The sequence below is a fragment of the Elgaria multicarinata genome, chromosome 2, assembly GCF_023053635.1.
Source record: "Elgaria multicarinata webbii isolate HBS135686 ecotype San Diego chromosome 2, rElgMul1.1.pri, whole genome shotgun sequence".
NCBI lineage: Eukaryota > Metazoa > Chordata > Lepidosauria > Squamata > Anguidae > Elgaria > Elgaria multicarinata.
In genome coordinates, this window is record NC_086172.1 from 17,943,598 (window position 1) to 17,959,035 (window position 15,438).

Sequence of the window (15,438 nt, forward strand, 5' to 3'; positions counted from 1 at the left end):
ATTTTCAAAGCGCTTTGTAGCGCTTTAAAGTGCTTTAAAAGCAGTAGTGTAGATCCACCCCCCCCCCCCCAGGTCAGGGTCTTGAGGGAAATGCCGTGCATCTACTTGCCCATCATCACACCACCACCACAGACCCTGTTTTCCAAGTAGCTTCCCTATCCTTTAGGTATTGGGGGGGGGAGTATTATAATCTTTGCCCCTTCCCACAAAGAGTAGGACATTACTTCTTTTCCCTACCAACTGGAACTGAACTCAATGGCACATATCTCAGGCTCCCTCTCAATTACAATCCTATTGCAATTGTTGGGGTCAGCCTCTCCACAGCATTTGACAGTCAACAAAGCAAGCAAGCAGAGAGGGTAGCATTTACGTGACTAGATATCACGGTAAGAAAGGTAGGCTTCCCCTTGTCCATTGAGGAAGGTGGGATTTCGGAAAAGAACAATAGAGAGCCACTTAATAAAGCGATCACCCTTTGCTTTATACATGAATGGGGTAGATATTATGTGGACATGGCTGTCCTCGATATTTATAGTTTGCCCCTAATCATGAGTGGTAGAAGAATTACTATTTCTGTGCTGAACAATGCATAAGAATGGGAAATAATGGTCACTTTCATGCTTATCCAGAAGTGTTAATTAAATAGGGCTGGCTCCCTGGCAAGTGTGCTTATCATTGCTGCGGGAAACTTTATTTGTTTTATAGATTTTGGCACTGCTGTATCTAACTGCAAATTCCATTCATCACCTCTGGTGAAAGGATAGTTCCACACTTAGATATATCCTCTATACCAGTGGATGGTAAATGTGATGTCCTTAGGCACCAGTGTGTCCCTGGACACCTTTCTTTTTAGCCCACCAAAGTGCCCTACCCATCCCACTTTTAAAAAAAAATCCCCCAAAAAATCACACATTTTCTTACCGGCAGCTGGGATTACTGTGAAATAGGCTTCTAAAAACTGTGGGTTCAAGGGTCTTGTTTAATGTGTAGGGGCTCAGACCTCACCCGTGCATGCACCCAGTATTTGGATAGATTACTTGTCCTCTGCCATATCTCCCATGGCAACCATTTTGTGGTGGTGCCCAGGACAGTTACTCAAATTGAGAAAATTGAGAAAATGTGCCCGTAGCACAAAAAGGTTGCCGACCCTTGCTCTCTCTACACAGACATAGGAAGAAAGAGGATGCAGAATGCTGAAGTGGTAGAATGGACTGTACCAGGTAGAGTTGCAGATAGGGGTGGGGATGACTTTCTTAAAAAAACAACAACCCACCTCCCTGCAATTCTTTTCTTTTTTAAAATAACTAGTGCAATAGGAAGAAATAGTCTCACCCAGTCAACTGCTGTTCTAATTTTCTTCTTACAAAGAGTGTTCTATGCAGGGAAGACATGATAAAATATAATCCCCTGCCCGCAGTCTAAAGTGGTACAGTGCATACTCTGCATGAGGGGGGCGGGAGATCAGACTTTATTCTTTTCAATTGTATGTATGTTTATTGGAAATCAATCCCACTGATACTAATGGTACTTACTATTGAGTAAATGTACATAGTATTACAAACTCACTGAATACTGTTTTCGTTGTTTTATGGCACCCTCACTGTTTATCATCAGTATAACAAATCAAATTAACTAGCATACAGGTGAGATGATGTATGTATGTATGTATGTTGGAGATGATGTTATAAATCTACTAAGAATCTAAGGCCTTAGCTAGACCTCAGGATTATCCCAGGCAAATAGAGGGGTTGTCCCTACCTGCTCCTGGGATCCCCTGTGTGTCATTTGGATGCACAGGGATGATCCCAGGATATAGGCCTCATCCAACCATGGCCTAAGTCTTGTTCCAAAGCTATTGAAGACCATGAACTACCTTCACCTAAACCAGTGGTTCCCAAAGTGGGCGGTACCGCCCCCTTGGGGGCAGTGGGCTTGCATAGGGGGCATTAAGAGGCAAGGGGGCGGCAGAGGGGTGCTCGAGGTGGTCTTTTCTGAGAAGTGCCTCTCCAGAAGGTCTTAAAACCCAGGGACATTTTTATGGAAGAAGGTAGTTTGGTCCCAAGCCATACAGGGGAAGAATCCACACATGTATAAATACTGTTTAAGAAGAGTCCTTTTAACGGTGAATTGATATGTTTGAAAAGCAACAAAATGCTAATGAAGAGGCATACCCTGCTTGGTATGCCCCGACCCGCCGGCTGCCCCTCCCTCCCTCGACAAGCCTGCGGTGGGTGCTTCGGATTTTGAATAAATATTCAATTAATTGTTACTATTTTGAATGTTATTGTTATTAGCTTTCTTAGTGGGTCATTGAAAACCGCTATTCTGAATAATGATTTTTATAGTGTAGGGTAGGGGGCACTGGGCATGAGTTTGTGGAACCAAGGGGGCAGTGACCTGAAAATGTTTGGGAACCACTGACCTAAACTATAGTATATATATTTTATCTGCATGGACAACTCTAAAAAGTATCAGAGCATTTCTACACAAGGCTTTTATTGCATGCTCGTGATTGGTCACTCACAGAAGTCCTTTACATGTTACTGTCAACCTCTACAGCATCTCCAGTTTATTATTATTATTATTATTATTATTATTATTATTATTATTATTTATTTATTTATTTATATAGCACCATCAATGTACATGGTGCTGTACAGAGTAAAACAGTGGGCTTCATCCTGCTTTTAAAAAGATTGGAGATAAGCCAATAACAAACGTTAAATCGAGATATCGGCAGTGTGTAATGATGCTGTTGTGCTATAATACAGCCACTAGATAGTGCTGCATAATGAAACTAAACAGAACATTGCAGAGAAAGGAAGTTTTCAATTCAAATCACATGTCCACTGTATAAAGGAACTCATCGTAATCCCACAAAGAAACTGGAAGCAGAAAGCCCTGGTAAGAATGCGGGATTTCAGCCTGGTGTGGGGAAAATATTTTGGGAATAAAATCAATCCCTTGCATGTAGAATGGTGCTACCAGCATCAACGAGGCTTCAAATCCATTTAAAGTTAGTTGAAATCCAGCCCCGTTGAAAACCATGGGAACTCACACAGCACACGTTAAAACTTTTCTCCCTAATGCTCAAGGGATTGTGTGTGGGGTTATTTTCGCTTTACTTGTAGGGAGGGTTATTTGCTCATTTTTAACATGGCAAAGGTCTAGCCTCCGCATGCAACAGAATATGAACAAGCAATTCACAGTGCACTCCTTACTCTGAAGTAAATCATGCTGCACTAGATGCTGCTTACTTATATTTATTTATATTATTTATTAAACTTATATACCGCCCCATAGCTGAAGCTCTCTGGCCGGTTTACTTCCTAGTAAGTATGTTTTAGAGCTTCACCCTGTGATGGCAATCCTAAAATATTATACTAGGGAGTAAGCCCCATTAGACTGAATGGGAATTACATCCAAGGCCACAGCTAGACCTAAGGTTTATCCTGGGATCATCCAGGGTTCGCCCCTGCCTGAGCACTGGATCCCCTGTGTGTCACCTAGATGAACAGGTTTGACCCCTGGACGATCCAGGGATAAACCTTAGGTCTAGCTATGGCCCAAGTAAACACACATAGGATTGTATTGTGATTCGCAGTGAAAGCAATTTCACTGTGACTAGCTTGTTCCATTGGTTTCTGTAGGATGTATGGCCTAAAGTCCCATTGGTTCAGTGAGGCTCACTCCCACCTAAGTGTGGATTGCAGCCTCAGTCAATACCAACCCTTGTTTGACCTTGGGTTTCTATAGATTTTTCTTCAGCAGTCAGAAATGCTTTTCAGTAATGAAAAATGTCTTTGGCTAATTTTTATTTCTCAATATTCCTCTTGATCAAGGAATGAGGCTGCTTAACAGCTATAGACTTCAGATATGCATAACATAAGCACGTTCGGGATCAAGACCAACTTAACTTACAGGAACAAAATCTCTGCAAGGAAAGCCCACATCTAGCTACAAGGTTACACACTACAGAACTGTGTTTAGGTTCTAGCCTTTTGCTTTAGAAATGGAGGTAACAAGCGTAGATTTTACATTTAATTTAGCTCTAGGATTTATGACACCTTAAGGAGTGGATCAAAGAAATCCACCTTAAGCACTTTAATTCACTTGGTAACTCCTTTTCTAATCTACAAGGTGGAAAGGAAACGCAATGCCAGTGACATTTACAGTGCGTTCCAAGGGGGCTATCTATTTTGGTTTGCCTCCCAGTGGCCATGTTGAAGCATCAACACGATTAGGGCTATTGCTACTTGCCATTAAAAAAAACCCACACGGCTTCAACCTGTTACTACTGAAAGAGCCAAATATATCTCCAGGGAACATGTTTGAATCTACTGTTGGATATCTCCTTGCATATGACATGCCTTTAGTAGTTACTACCTAAATAGCCTTGTTCCTTCAAAAGTTTGATCCTTTAATCACAGTCTCAGGAAAATTAAACTTGGATTCTTGGCCAGAATGTCCAACTCTAGCGTAAGAATTCTTCGGGAGCATCCAATGGCAACTTCCCAAAGCAACCTTGTCTTCAGGTTTTTAGATGCTGAAGCAAAACAAATCTTTTACTTCAGACACCTAAAGCACTATCTTATATTGGCTGGTACACAGGTGGCACCGTTCTGTCACAGCTACCATAAAAGTCCTGTTCTGCGTAGGAACAGGTGTAAAAGTTCACAGATACTTCGTCAGGCTGGGCAGATACTTCGTCAGGCTGGGCAGGTTGTGGGAATGGATCAAAAGAAGACCCTGTTCTTGTTCAAATAAGAGTCAAATGTTAACACAGTGGCTCAGTTGCTCCTAAAAATATATTCTCTCATCTGGGATTCTAGTCAGTTGCACTGCAATGTGGTGTAACTGTATCGGCTTGCATCCGATGTCATGTGAACGGAAGTCCATTCACGTTACAAAACTTCTCTGTCCTCTCACCGCCCAGAGTCCTCACGTGCCCACCACATCTGCTCTGGAGAGTCCCCCAATCCTCAAACATAGATTTTGGGGGCACATGGGAGAGGGAGAGAAAATCATTCCTCCAGTAGTTTCCTTCTGCTGGTCAAATGACACCAATGGATGGAACCCACTGTAAGTATGCACAGCAGCACTGCCAGCCTACGTAAAGATGCAGATGAAGAACTTGTGCATGATCTGGCCACCTCATATAGGAAGAAGATTCAACTGTTATTTCAGGTGCAGGATGAGGGTTTGTAGTATGAATGCTACTTATACTCTATCTTCTTATATAAAGGTACAGAATCTCTTTCAGCCCCAGGGTCAAATTCCTTTTCAGAGAAGCTCTTGAGAAACTACCAAAATGATCCATGATTGGGAAAAGCGGGGTGGGTGGGTTCTAACATGTTTACATTTATTTGGTATTCCACCCATCAATCAAGCAAAATAAGTAAAACAAAATCAAACTAAATTTTGCTCAAGAACAGAATCAAGAACATTTAGTGCAAGGAGAAGTCTGAGGCCACAGCTAGACCTAAGTTTTATCCTGAGATCATCCAGGGTTCGCCCCTGCCTGAGCACTGGATCCCCTGTGTGTCACCTAGGTGAACAGGTTTGATCCCTGGACAATCCAGGGATAAACCTTAGGTCTAGCTATGGCCCCAGTCACCATCTAGGCCAATGCACTAAATCATGACTCCACATGCCCAATGAGTCCCTGATTTTTATTTTTATTTTAAAACCCTGTTCAACCTTGTGCCTTAATTTGTTCTCATTAGAAGGAGATTCCATTGCCTCTCTGGGCAACTCTAACATAAGCTTGTTTCTTCATGTTTATCCTGAGTGGATATACAAAACTGTTGCTCTTCCTTTTCTTAATTATATACTTTCTGACATTTAAAAACCATCAGTATTCATACATCACAGATACAATGCATCTTGTCACCAGCAATTTAGTTAATTGGCATGTATAATTACATTTGATAGGCAAAGACCATAGGCATAGTTGGTTGCTATGGCCTCCAACTCTACAAGGTCCCCTACAGCAGCCTTCCTCAACCTGGGGCGCTCCAGATGTGTTAGACTACAACTCCCAGAATGCCCCAGCCAGCTGGCTGGAGCATTCTGGGAGATGCAGTCCAACACATCTGGAGCGCCCCAGGTTGAGGAAGGCTGCCCTACAGGGTAGGGTGATGCCCTGTGCAACCTCCTGTAAAGCACAGATTCCCAGGAGATTCCATCATTCAACTAATTAGAAAGCTACATTTAGGCAATGGTTATGCGCGCTTAGGATTGGGGGCTTAGATTTATTGGTCCAATGGATCTCTTCCAATTTTATACTTCTGTCTGGCAAGAGAGCCCTCAGATCACTTTGACCAGCCTTGGGTAAAATGCCAGGCCTCTCATCCTACCCTTTTGATGGGAGTTGAAGACTTCCCACCCTCTGTACATCACATAAACGCCTAGGTCCAGAGAGAGATCTGCTCTGACCATTGCTGTTGTGCAGAATTATGCTATCAGAGCAAAATGGTGCTAATGCCATATCAGGTATGACTTTAAGAGTATATGCTATTTTAAATACATTGTGTTGGCAGGTTTCCTGATTTTGCTACCTTGTCTTAGCATAACTGGGGCTGGAGGACTGGAAATACACGGTTTCTTTTATTAGACAAGCATTTTTTTTGTCTTCTTTGTACTAGTGTGAGTTGTCTGTCAATGCAATTACCTGTTTACCTTTTCTCCTTATACCACTTGCAGTTCTCATTCAGCGATGACCTGGTTGAGTAGTAAATGTAACAGCCATTTAAGAAAATTGTCAAAATATGCCAAAATCCACAGTACAATGACATGCATACACACCACCATCATACAGCTTCAACAATAAGCAGACTTCATCAGGTATCATGCAGTAGCCAAAGCAGTGTTTGATTTGGAGTATGAAGTTGCGCAAGTACCTTTAGTTCCTGAAATCCATATATAGGTTCATCAGTGGTGAGTATTACAGCCCCAAACCATCTTTTCAGTTGTACTGAAAAGGGAATTTCAGCAGGTGTCATCTGTATGCCTACAGCACCTGGTGAAATTCTCTCTTCGTTACAACAGTTAAAGCTGCAGGAGCCCTGCCGTCTTGACGAGATACAAAAGAGGGCAAGGCTCCTGAAGCTTTAACTGCTGTGATGAAGAAGGAACTTCACCAGGTGCTGCACGCCTACGAATGATACCTACTGAAATTCCCTTTTCTATACAAATGGAAAAGATACAGGAGCCTCCTTTCCATATGGTCACCCTAGCTGGTACCAGCCCTGCTGCTTTTCCATGGTGCTGTCATTTCACACAAACGCTTCAATACCTACAAAGCAATCCATTTTAAAGCTATTTTGGGTCTGCTCTGCTAGCTGTTCTCATATGTTTTATGTTATATTATTACATATCATATGAGACAAAAAAGGTGTTGGGTTGTGCGTGTTTTTTTACTTTTCTTTCTTATATTCCCTGTTTAGGAATACAGTTTAACTACTGCGAGGGCAGCGTATGGCAGCTAGACCCACTGAACTTTCTAAACATGAATAAGATAGCATTTGGCTGCAAGTATGGGTACTTACTCAGAATAGGGCCATACTCCCAGGTAAATGTGCATAGGGTTAGCAGTAAGCTGACCATATGAAAAGGAGGACAGGGCTCCTGTATCTTTAACAGTTGTAGAGAAAAGGGATTTTCAGCAGGTGTCATTTGTATGAATACAGCATCTGGTGAAATTCCCTCTTCATCACAATAGTTGTGAACTGCCCAGAGAGCTTCGGCTATTGGGCGGTATAGAAATGTAATAAATAAATAAATAAATAAATAAATAAATAAATAAATAAATAGTTAAAGCTGCAGTTGCCCTCCTCTCTTTTGTATCTGGTCAAGAGAGCAAGACTTCTGCAGCTTTAACTGTTATGATGAAGACAAAATTTCAACAGGTGCTACATGCATTCAAATGACACTTGCTGAAATTCCCTTTTCTATACAACTTTAAAGATACAGGAGCCCTGTCCTCCTTTTCATATGGTCACCCTAGTTAGCAGTGACTAACTTAAGTCTCCTTAGGGTGAATGCATATATTAATTTCTAAGAGTGGTAGAGGTAGTTTCAACATGCTTTCACTGTGCTGAAGACATATCCCTTGGAACACAGTAAATGTGCATTTCAAACCACTGCCATTACTCTTAGAAAGTCTATCATCACCCTTAATTTCAAAGGTCATAACTAGCTTTTTATTGGCTTTGTGCCCATTGTCCTTATTGAACTGCATACTGTTTATTAGCCTGACAACCAAATCCAGTACTTGGAAATCCTCGTTTCAGTCCTTATATTTCATCCTCTTGCTTTGTGGCTGCAACCTGACCCGCTGCGTGATGTGGTCATGCTCAGGGGAAGCCACTGGGTGGCGTAGCATGGCCAAGGTGGACTTGGAGATGCGGGTGTGCTGGCATGTCTCTGAGCTGGAGGAACAGTCCCACCTCCCACCACTGATGCAACTTTGCCTTGGCAAATGAAGAGTCTTTCAACACCCGCACCCACGCCCGCACCCTTTCACTCTTGTGAATGAAACACACGTGTGCTCCAATTGTATTTTGTGAGCCTAGAGCAATGCTCTTGGAAGCCATCATGATACCCTGCCTGTGTGATGGGTGAGGAAAAGTGCCTTGCTGCAATTATTGATGCTTGTTCTCCCCCCTTTCCATTTTGTTCTCCTCTTTCCTCCAGCACAGGGAAGGAGGAAAGCATGGCCTCCAAGAGAAAAATTTAAAAAGTCATACCAGATGAGCACTTCCCCTTTGGAATTGGACAGCATGGAATGGAGAAATGCTTGAAAACAGGTGAAAGGGGGGGGACTTTTCATAAACTAGCATGAGGACAAGAATTCTGTTCCTTTTCACTAATTGTGTCACAGATGATATCCAATATAGGTTTGATATCTGTGCAACTGGCATCCCACAAAGCAATTACATTAGCAATAAATGGGCGATTGGAAGGTGGGGAAGGAAGAATCACACCCACAACCCTCCCAGGTGTAATGCACCAAATGTAGGACCCTCAAAATCTGAAAGGAAGATGGGCGCACCACACCTCAGTAACAACCGTGCATTTATGGCCGCTCAGAACTGAAGACACCAAAAGGGCCCGGAAGTGGAGCTGGGTCACAGGTTATATAGAGAGATCTAGAAGAAGTGGGACGAAGAACGCTGTTTTACGGGCAGCTACAGCAGACACCTGAGCTTCCAGCACGACAGCGAAAAGGTTTGGGGTGCAAGTTCGGTGTGTGCATGTGCACACATGTGCTCTGCTTTATCTCATCTACCACGATTTCCCAAAGACGCCCAGTGAGTTTACAGCTGTGCTCAACGTTGAAGTGGGATTTGGCCTATTGGGTCCAGACAGGCTGGCCACATATAATCTTTAGTCAAAGGGATCTCAAGGAGACCGTTCTCTCCCCGAGATCTTGGAAAGCCACTGCCAGACATTGGAGACAGAACTGGACTAGATGGACCAACCGTCTGACTTCATATAAGGCTGGCTCAGATGTCAATGGGGCAGTGTGTCTGCTCTGGGTTTCAGTCAAAACTAGTCAGACCGCAAAGATGCTATCCAAGATGCAGAAGCTCAGAGTTCTGACTGAACTATCAAAGATATGGAAGCTGAGGCTGTGTCTACACCAGCCTGATAGTCCGGGCTGGTCACTGCCAAGTCTCCGAACATCTATATGACGCACAGGGACTCCTGGGGGGAAGGGGTGATGGGCACGGGTTTTCCCAAGGATAAAGAAACCCTGGGAAAACCCAATTCTTCCCGCAGGCTCGGCACCTTCCCAAGACTACAAGAGGTGTGGGCGCCTGTCCTGCCTGGTGTCGTGCTTACTTGCGAGTAAGCACGGCAACAGAAATGGGCACAGAGCCATGTGGTGCAGCTCCGTGCCCCCCCGGGGAGGGGGTGGCAGCAATTTCACCACCCCCGGAATGGCAGAGAGGGGGGTTGGAAGGTGGTTTCATTTTGTTTGTTTGTTTTGTTTTAAAAAAACTACTCACTTTTTAGATGGAGCGGGGCCTCACTCTTCTGTGACCGGCCCTGCTGCTTCAAAAAAAAAAATAGCGCCTGCACCATCCCTGGATGTGGTGCAGGCGTGTGAACCCAGGGGGAGGTTCTCGGAACCAGGAAATCCTGAGATCCTCCCCCCTCCCTCCCGGAAGGCTGGGAGGTGTAGAAACAGCCTTAGAGTCCTGACTGAAACCTAGAGTGGACTCACTGCCCCACTGACGTCAGTGTCACCAGCCTCCGCTGCATATAGGGCAGCTTCTTATGTACCTATATTCAGCCCTAGAACTTGTCCTGGACCAAAAATGACACATTATGAGTGGGATCTGCAACAGAATGTTGCATTGCGCCCATCTTTATGGTGGCGCTTTGGTGCTGCGGGGCGCCTTGCTCCCGCACTTGTGTTCCTTCCCGGCATCTACACGGGAAGGAACGCAAGTGCAAATTTTCCGGCTCTGAAAATGTGAAAATTTCCGGCTCTCAAAACAAAATGGGGGGGGGGGGAGCAGAGGAACGGGGCTGTTCCTTCTCCCTTTTTTATTCTATTTTATTGTCTATATCTGCGCAGCTGCACAGATACAGATAACAAAAAAATGGTGCGGGGGGAAGGAATGAGGCAGCCAGAGGAGGATGTGAGGAGAAGGACTGGGTGAACCACATCTCTTCCATCTGGCTACCTGTTTCTCTCCACCCACACCCCCATTTCTTTTTATTTTTATTATCTGTATTTGTGCAGCTGCACAGACACAGATAATATTTTTTTTAAAAGGGGGAGAGGAATGGCCCCGTTCCTCTCCTCTCCCCGTTTCTTTTTTACTTTTACAGAGGCGCAGGGCTGCCCATGGTGACCAATCAGGGGGCGCCATGTGCTCCGCTGCCCAAAAGGATAAGTGCCCGACTTTTTTGGAGTACGGTTTCCAGGGTTTGCCCCGGATGGCTTTGCAATGGCAGCTGCGTCATGTAGATGAAGTGCCGCTACTGTGCAGCCACCCCAGGGCAAATCCTTCCTGTAGTCATGCCATTGCGGAGCTTTTGTTCAGGACACTCCATTCTCCCTTAACAGCCCATAGACACTGTTTTTGCAGTCCCCTCCTTAGGGTTTCTTCCCTAAAGATTCTGCATGCTTCTGTAAAGCCGTACAGGTTCCCCTGAGCCCACGGATACCTCCCTCTTGCACATACATAGATGGTGCCATTTTGGCTACAATAAGAACCAGACTGAGGCCACAACTAGACCTAAGGTTTATCCTGGGATCATCCAGGGTTCGCCCCTGCCTGAGCACTGGATCCCGTGTGTGTCACCTAGATGAACAGGTTTGAGCCCTGGACGATCCAGTTGATAAACCTTAGGTCTAGCTATGGGCTGAGATTGCTATTATTACACATAATAAAAGGGCAATTAGCATTCTTGTGTCTCATGGATATTCATTATGCTTTACAGGGCTCTTGGGGATATAGAATAAGGGGAGGTTCTGAAAACACAGGACATTTGGCAACTACAAGGACTCTGTTCTTATGGATCAATCCTAACTGGGGGAGGAGTAAAGCAGCGGATTCCTGCCAGCTTAGAAGGGATGATTTACCATTCCCTGTCCTCCCCCTGCCCCCATGATTAAAAACACACCCACCCTCCCATTGAAATCAATGAGACGGAAAATGTGTATCATAGAATCATAGAATAGCAGAGTTGGAAGGGGCCTACAAGGCCATCAAGTCCAACCCCCTGCTCAAGGCTGGTGTAGGCAGGAAGGTAGTGCTACAAGAGGTCAGGGTGGTAATGTAGATGCAACTCTGAAGAGATCAGGTGGCACAAGGGGCCAGTCGGGATCCACTTGGTTGTATAACGCTGCTGAGCCTTTGATTGGCGCATCTTCTCATTCAGTACAGATGGAGCTGCTCCTATAACGCCCATCTCCACTTGGGATACTTTCTTTCCCAACACTGCCTTATCTAGACTTCCAAGGAACAGAGTAGATAGAGGAAAGGGGACTCTACTTTTATTCCTCTAGTCCCACTCTTTCCAACAACCTTCCCCAACGTAGTGCCCTCCAGATGTGCTGAACTGCAGCTCCCACCATCCCCAGCCAGGATGGAAGTTGCAATCCAACAGAACTGGAGGGCAACAGGCTGGGGGAAGATGTTATGGAGAGAACAAGTGGTGGGACGTTAGGAAAGGAAGAAGTCCTTGACCTGACTGGATCTACACTACTGCTTTAAAGTGCTTTATAACAGTTTTATAGCGCTTTAAGGCAGTTAAAGCGCTTTATAACTGTTATAAAGCGCTTTAAAGCAGTAGTGTAGATCCGGGCCCAGTCTTTGGAAATAGGAGGAAAGGAGCAGAGCAGATGAAGACGTCTGCCTACCTACCTGCCTGCCTCCTTTTCTTTTCTTTTCTTTTCTTTTCTTTTCTTTTCTTTTCTTTTCTTCCTTCTTTCCTTCCTTCCTTCCTTCCTTCCTTCCTTCCTTCCTTCCTTCTTTCCACTTCTCTCAATATGAGGGATCCCTGTTTGTGCTTATATAGTTTTCACCTCATAGTATTACAACAGTTGGTGCTTTCCTGGCAATGAATTAGGCTGTTAAGCTCTAGAGACCTTATTTTTACTTTTTCTATTAGTTATTATTAGTATTCTATTAATCACCTGATTTCAAATAAACATACTCCCTTTGTACTTCGCGCATGCGGGAAGAATTTTTACCTGCACTTAACTGACCCAGAATAGTTGTTTTAAATGGATATTGTATGTAATCTGTTTTTACGCTTTTAAATTTTGTGTATCGGTTTTTAACGTTCAGTGTTTTAATCTTTGTACACCACCCAGAGAGCTTCCGCTATGGGGAGGTATATAAATGTAATAAATAATAATAATAATAATAATAATAATAATAATAATAATAATAATAATAATTCCATCCCTATATGATAAACAGAGGGTAAGATCCAACATAAGTCCTACTTAGAGTAGATCCATTGAAATAAATGGGACTTAAGGTCAGGCAAATGCATAATATGGCTAACTTAAGTTATAATCATTTCAATGGATCTACTCTAAGTAGGACATGTTGGATTTTACCCAGAGTGTTCTACCCAGGATCTGCCTTCCATGGATGAAAGTTCTCCACTCATGGATGGTGCCTCTGCCTGGTTTTGGCGGATTCCCCAACCCATACCACAACTCACCCTATTCAGCAGGGTCCTTTGACCCTTGATGTAGCATTTTCAGGGAGGCTGGAGGGGGTTGGAGAAGTCCGTTTCCACCAGCCCAGTTGCATGCGCCTAAACCTGGAAGTGGTTTATTACAAGTCAGGCAGAAACAATGAAATATATTTTACTGAGATTTATCTCAGGCCTGTTTGATTTGAGATGCATCTACCACAACAGCATATCTGTAGAAATACACATAGAAGTCAGTAGAATTTAAGGTCAGGCAAATGTAGAATATTAAATTAATCCGTGTTTTACTGTCTAACAGGTGCTGCTAGAAGGCAGGCCATGTGCTACCCCTTCATGGGGGTGGGGGAACCAACCAGGATACTAAACACCTGCCTTGATTTAATTTAAAGCCAAAGGAAAAGCCAATATTAAGTATCAGGGCAAATTCTACTTATACTTGATCATTTAGAGAAAAGGATTTCAAATAATCTGGGGTTTTATTTTTAACAACAAACTTTTAAAAAGTCCAATTGACAAAGTAGGGTGCGATTAGGCTGTTTTTAAAATGAACATTTTTTTTGAGGGGGGGTTTCCTTTTCTAGGAAAAGGCTGCATATTTCTGTAGCACTTGTTCAACAATGATAATTTCCATAGAGAGGAAATATCTATTTGAGGTTCCATGACAGTAAATAGCATGAGAATAACTCACCTAGAAGAAAACTGCAGAAACATGGCAAGGTAGGAGAGTTGTCCAGTTCTATCAGTGGGTCTTTCCCCAGCCTTGAAAACTCAGATCCTGAGATTGAAACTATAAACTACAGCTTTAGATTAATATATTCAGTTGCATGTACCATGAAGGCAACTCCTTCGGTCACCAAGGGGGAAATGTCTCCAGAAGATCGCACATCTTCTTTAGTCTCAGCTGAACATCTTACTTACAAGAGTGTTCTCAGAAATTTAAGTGGCTACACTGCCTGGCATTTTATTCATTTGAGATAGTTCTTGGAGTTGGACACTAAATTCTTAGCTTTAATCCTTGGAACTACAACCATCTCAGGAGGTGACCTTGGCCCAGTGAAGCTATCCCTGCCTCAGATATGAGGATAAGAATACTCAGCTACCTCACTGGGGTATTGTGAGGATAAGGAGTCTCAAATGTGATAAAGAACAGGGCCATATAAGTAAGAAAACACATTGGAATGTAGTACAGAACTAGAACACAGCAACCAACTGTTACTGTTTCCAGTTTTAGGTCCAGGGCCAGATCTACTCCAAGCAGGATAAAACACTTTGAAAATGTTTTTAAAACTGTATATGGAGTGTGTCCTGGGCCTCAATAGTTGTCAAAACTGTTATAAACCGTTTTAAAGCAGTAGTGGAGTTCCCGCCCAAGTAGATCTAATGAAAGTCAACGTGAATTTTGCCTCATTTGTAAATTATACATTAGGATATATTTTCCTCTCTCTCACACACACACCTAGTTTTGTTGGAGACTGATTATTTATTAAAAAATTTTTTTGACTCATACAGTTGTTCAGAGATTATATGGGCCTTGCACTTGTGCTTCATAAGATAATCATTAAGCAGTATCACTGTGATAAAGGGTCTGAGCTATGAATTGGCAAGGCCTGCTCCATGTATTCACTGGGTAGCTTTAGGCAAGCCACTCAGCCTCAATACCAGCTGCAATACTAGGGTAAAAAAAAACCCTCACCTTTTATAAGGGCTTTTATCAGGATTCCTAAGTTAATTTATATGAAGTGCTTTCAACATCTGAAACCCTATATAAATGATAGGTCTTACTAGGTAATCGTATAAAATGTTTGTTTAGTAATTTGAGAGGGTTTCCCTCACATATCCCATTCAAGTTAAGTAAGAACATTTGTTTTGTGTCTACATGTAGACCAAGGCCGTTTCTACACCTGCTTTTTTTTCCAGGGATCGTCCTGGGATCATCCCTGTGCATACAAATGACACATGGGATCCCAGGAGCAGGCGGGGACGATCCCTCCATTTGCCTGGGATAATCCTTAGGTGTAGAAAGGGCCCAAGAGGCACAAAATAGGGATCCCCCGGTGCCTGTCACAGCAGGTCCGCTGATGGCTCTCTTGAGTTAGAAAAGTGCTTCCAGGAGTAAAGAAAAGGGTCAGGCAGGGCTGCTGTCAAGGCTGAAATTATAGCATTTCATTCTTCAGATGATAAATATACCATTAAGCATATTTATGTAAAGATAAATTAGCCAGAGCCACTAGGGTTGAAAATCCT

At 43.4% G+C, this 15,438-nt stretch overlaps 1 protein-coding gene across 3 annotated transcripts in view; it reads right to left on the minus strand.

Moving 5' to 3' along the window:
• Window positions 1-15,438, minus strand: part of MYL1 (myosin light chain 1) — a 43,942-nt gene that overhangs the window by 17,127 nt on the left and 11,377 nt on the right. Inside the window, exon 1 of one of the 3 annotated variants that reach the window (XM_063116092.1) lies at window positions 6,674-6,727. The exons of the other annotated variants lie outside the window; for them this stretch is intronic. Coding sequence (XP_062972162.1) covers window positions 6,674-6,712 — 39 coding nt within the window. The 5' untranslated portion in view covers window positions 6,713-6,727. Of the gene's footprint in view, window positions 1-6,673; window positions 6,728-15,438 lie in introns of those variants that run through there. 3 annotated transcript variants of the gene reach the window in all.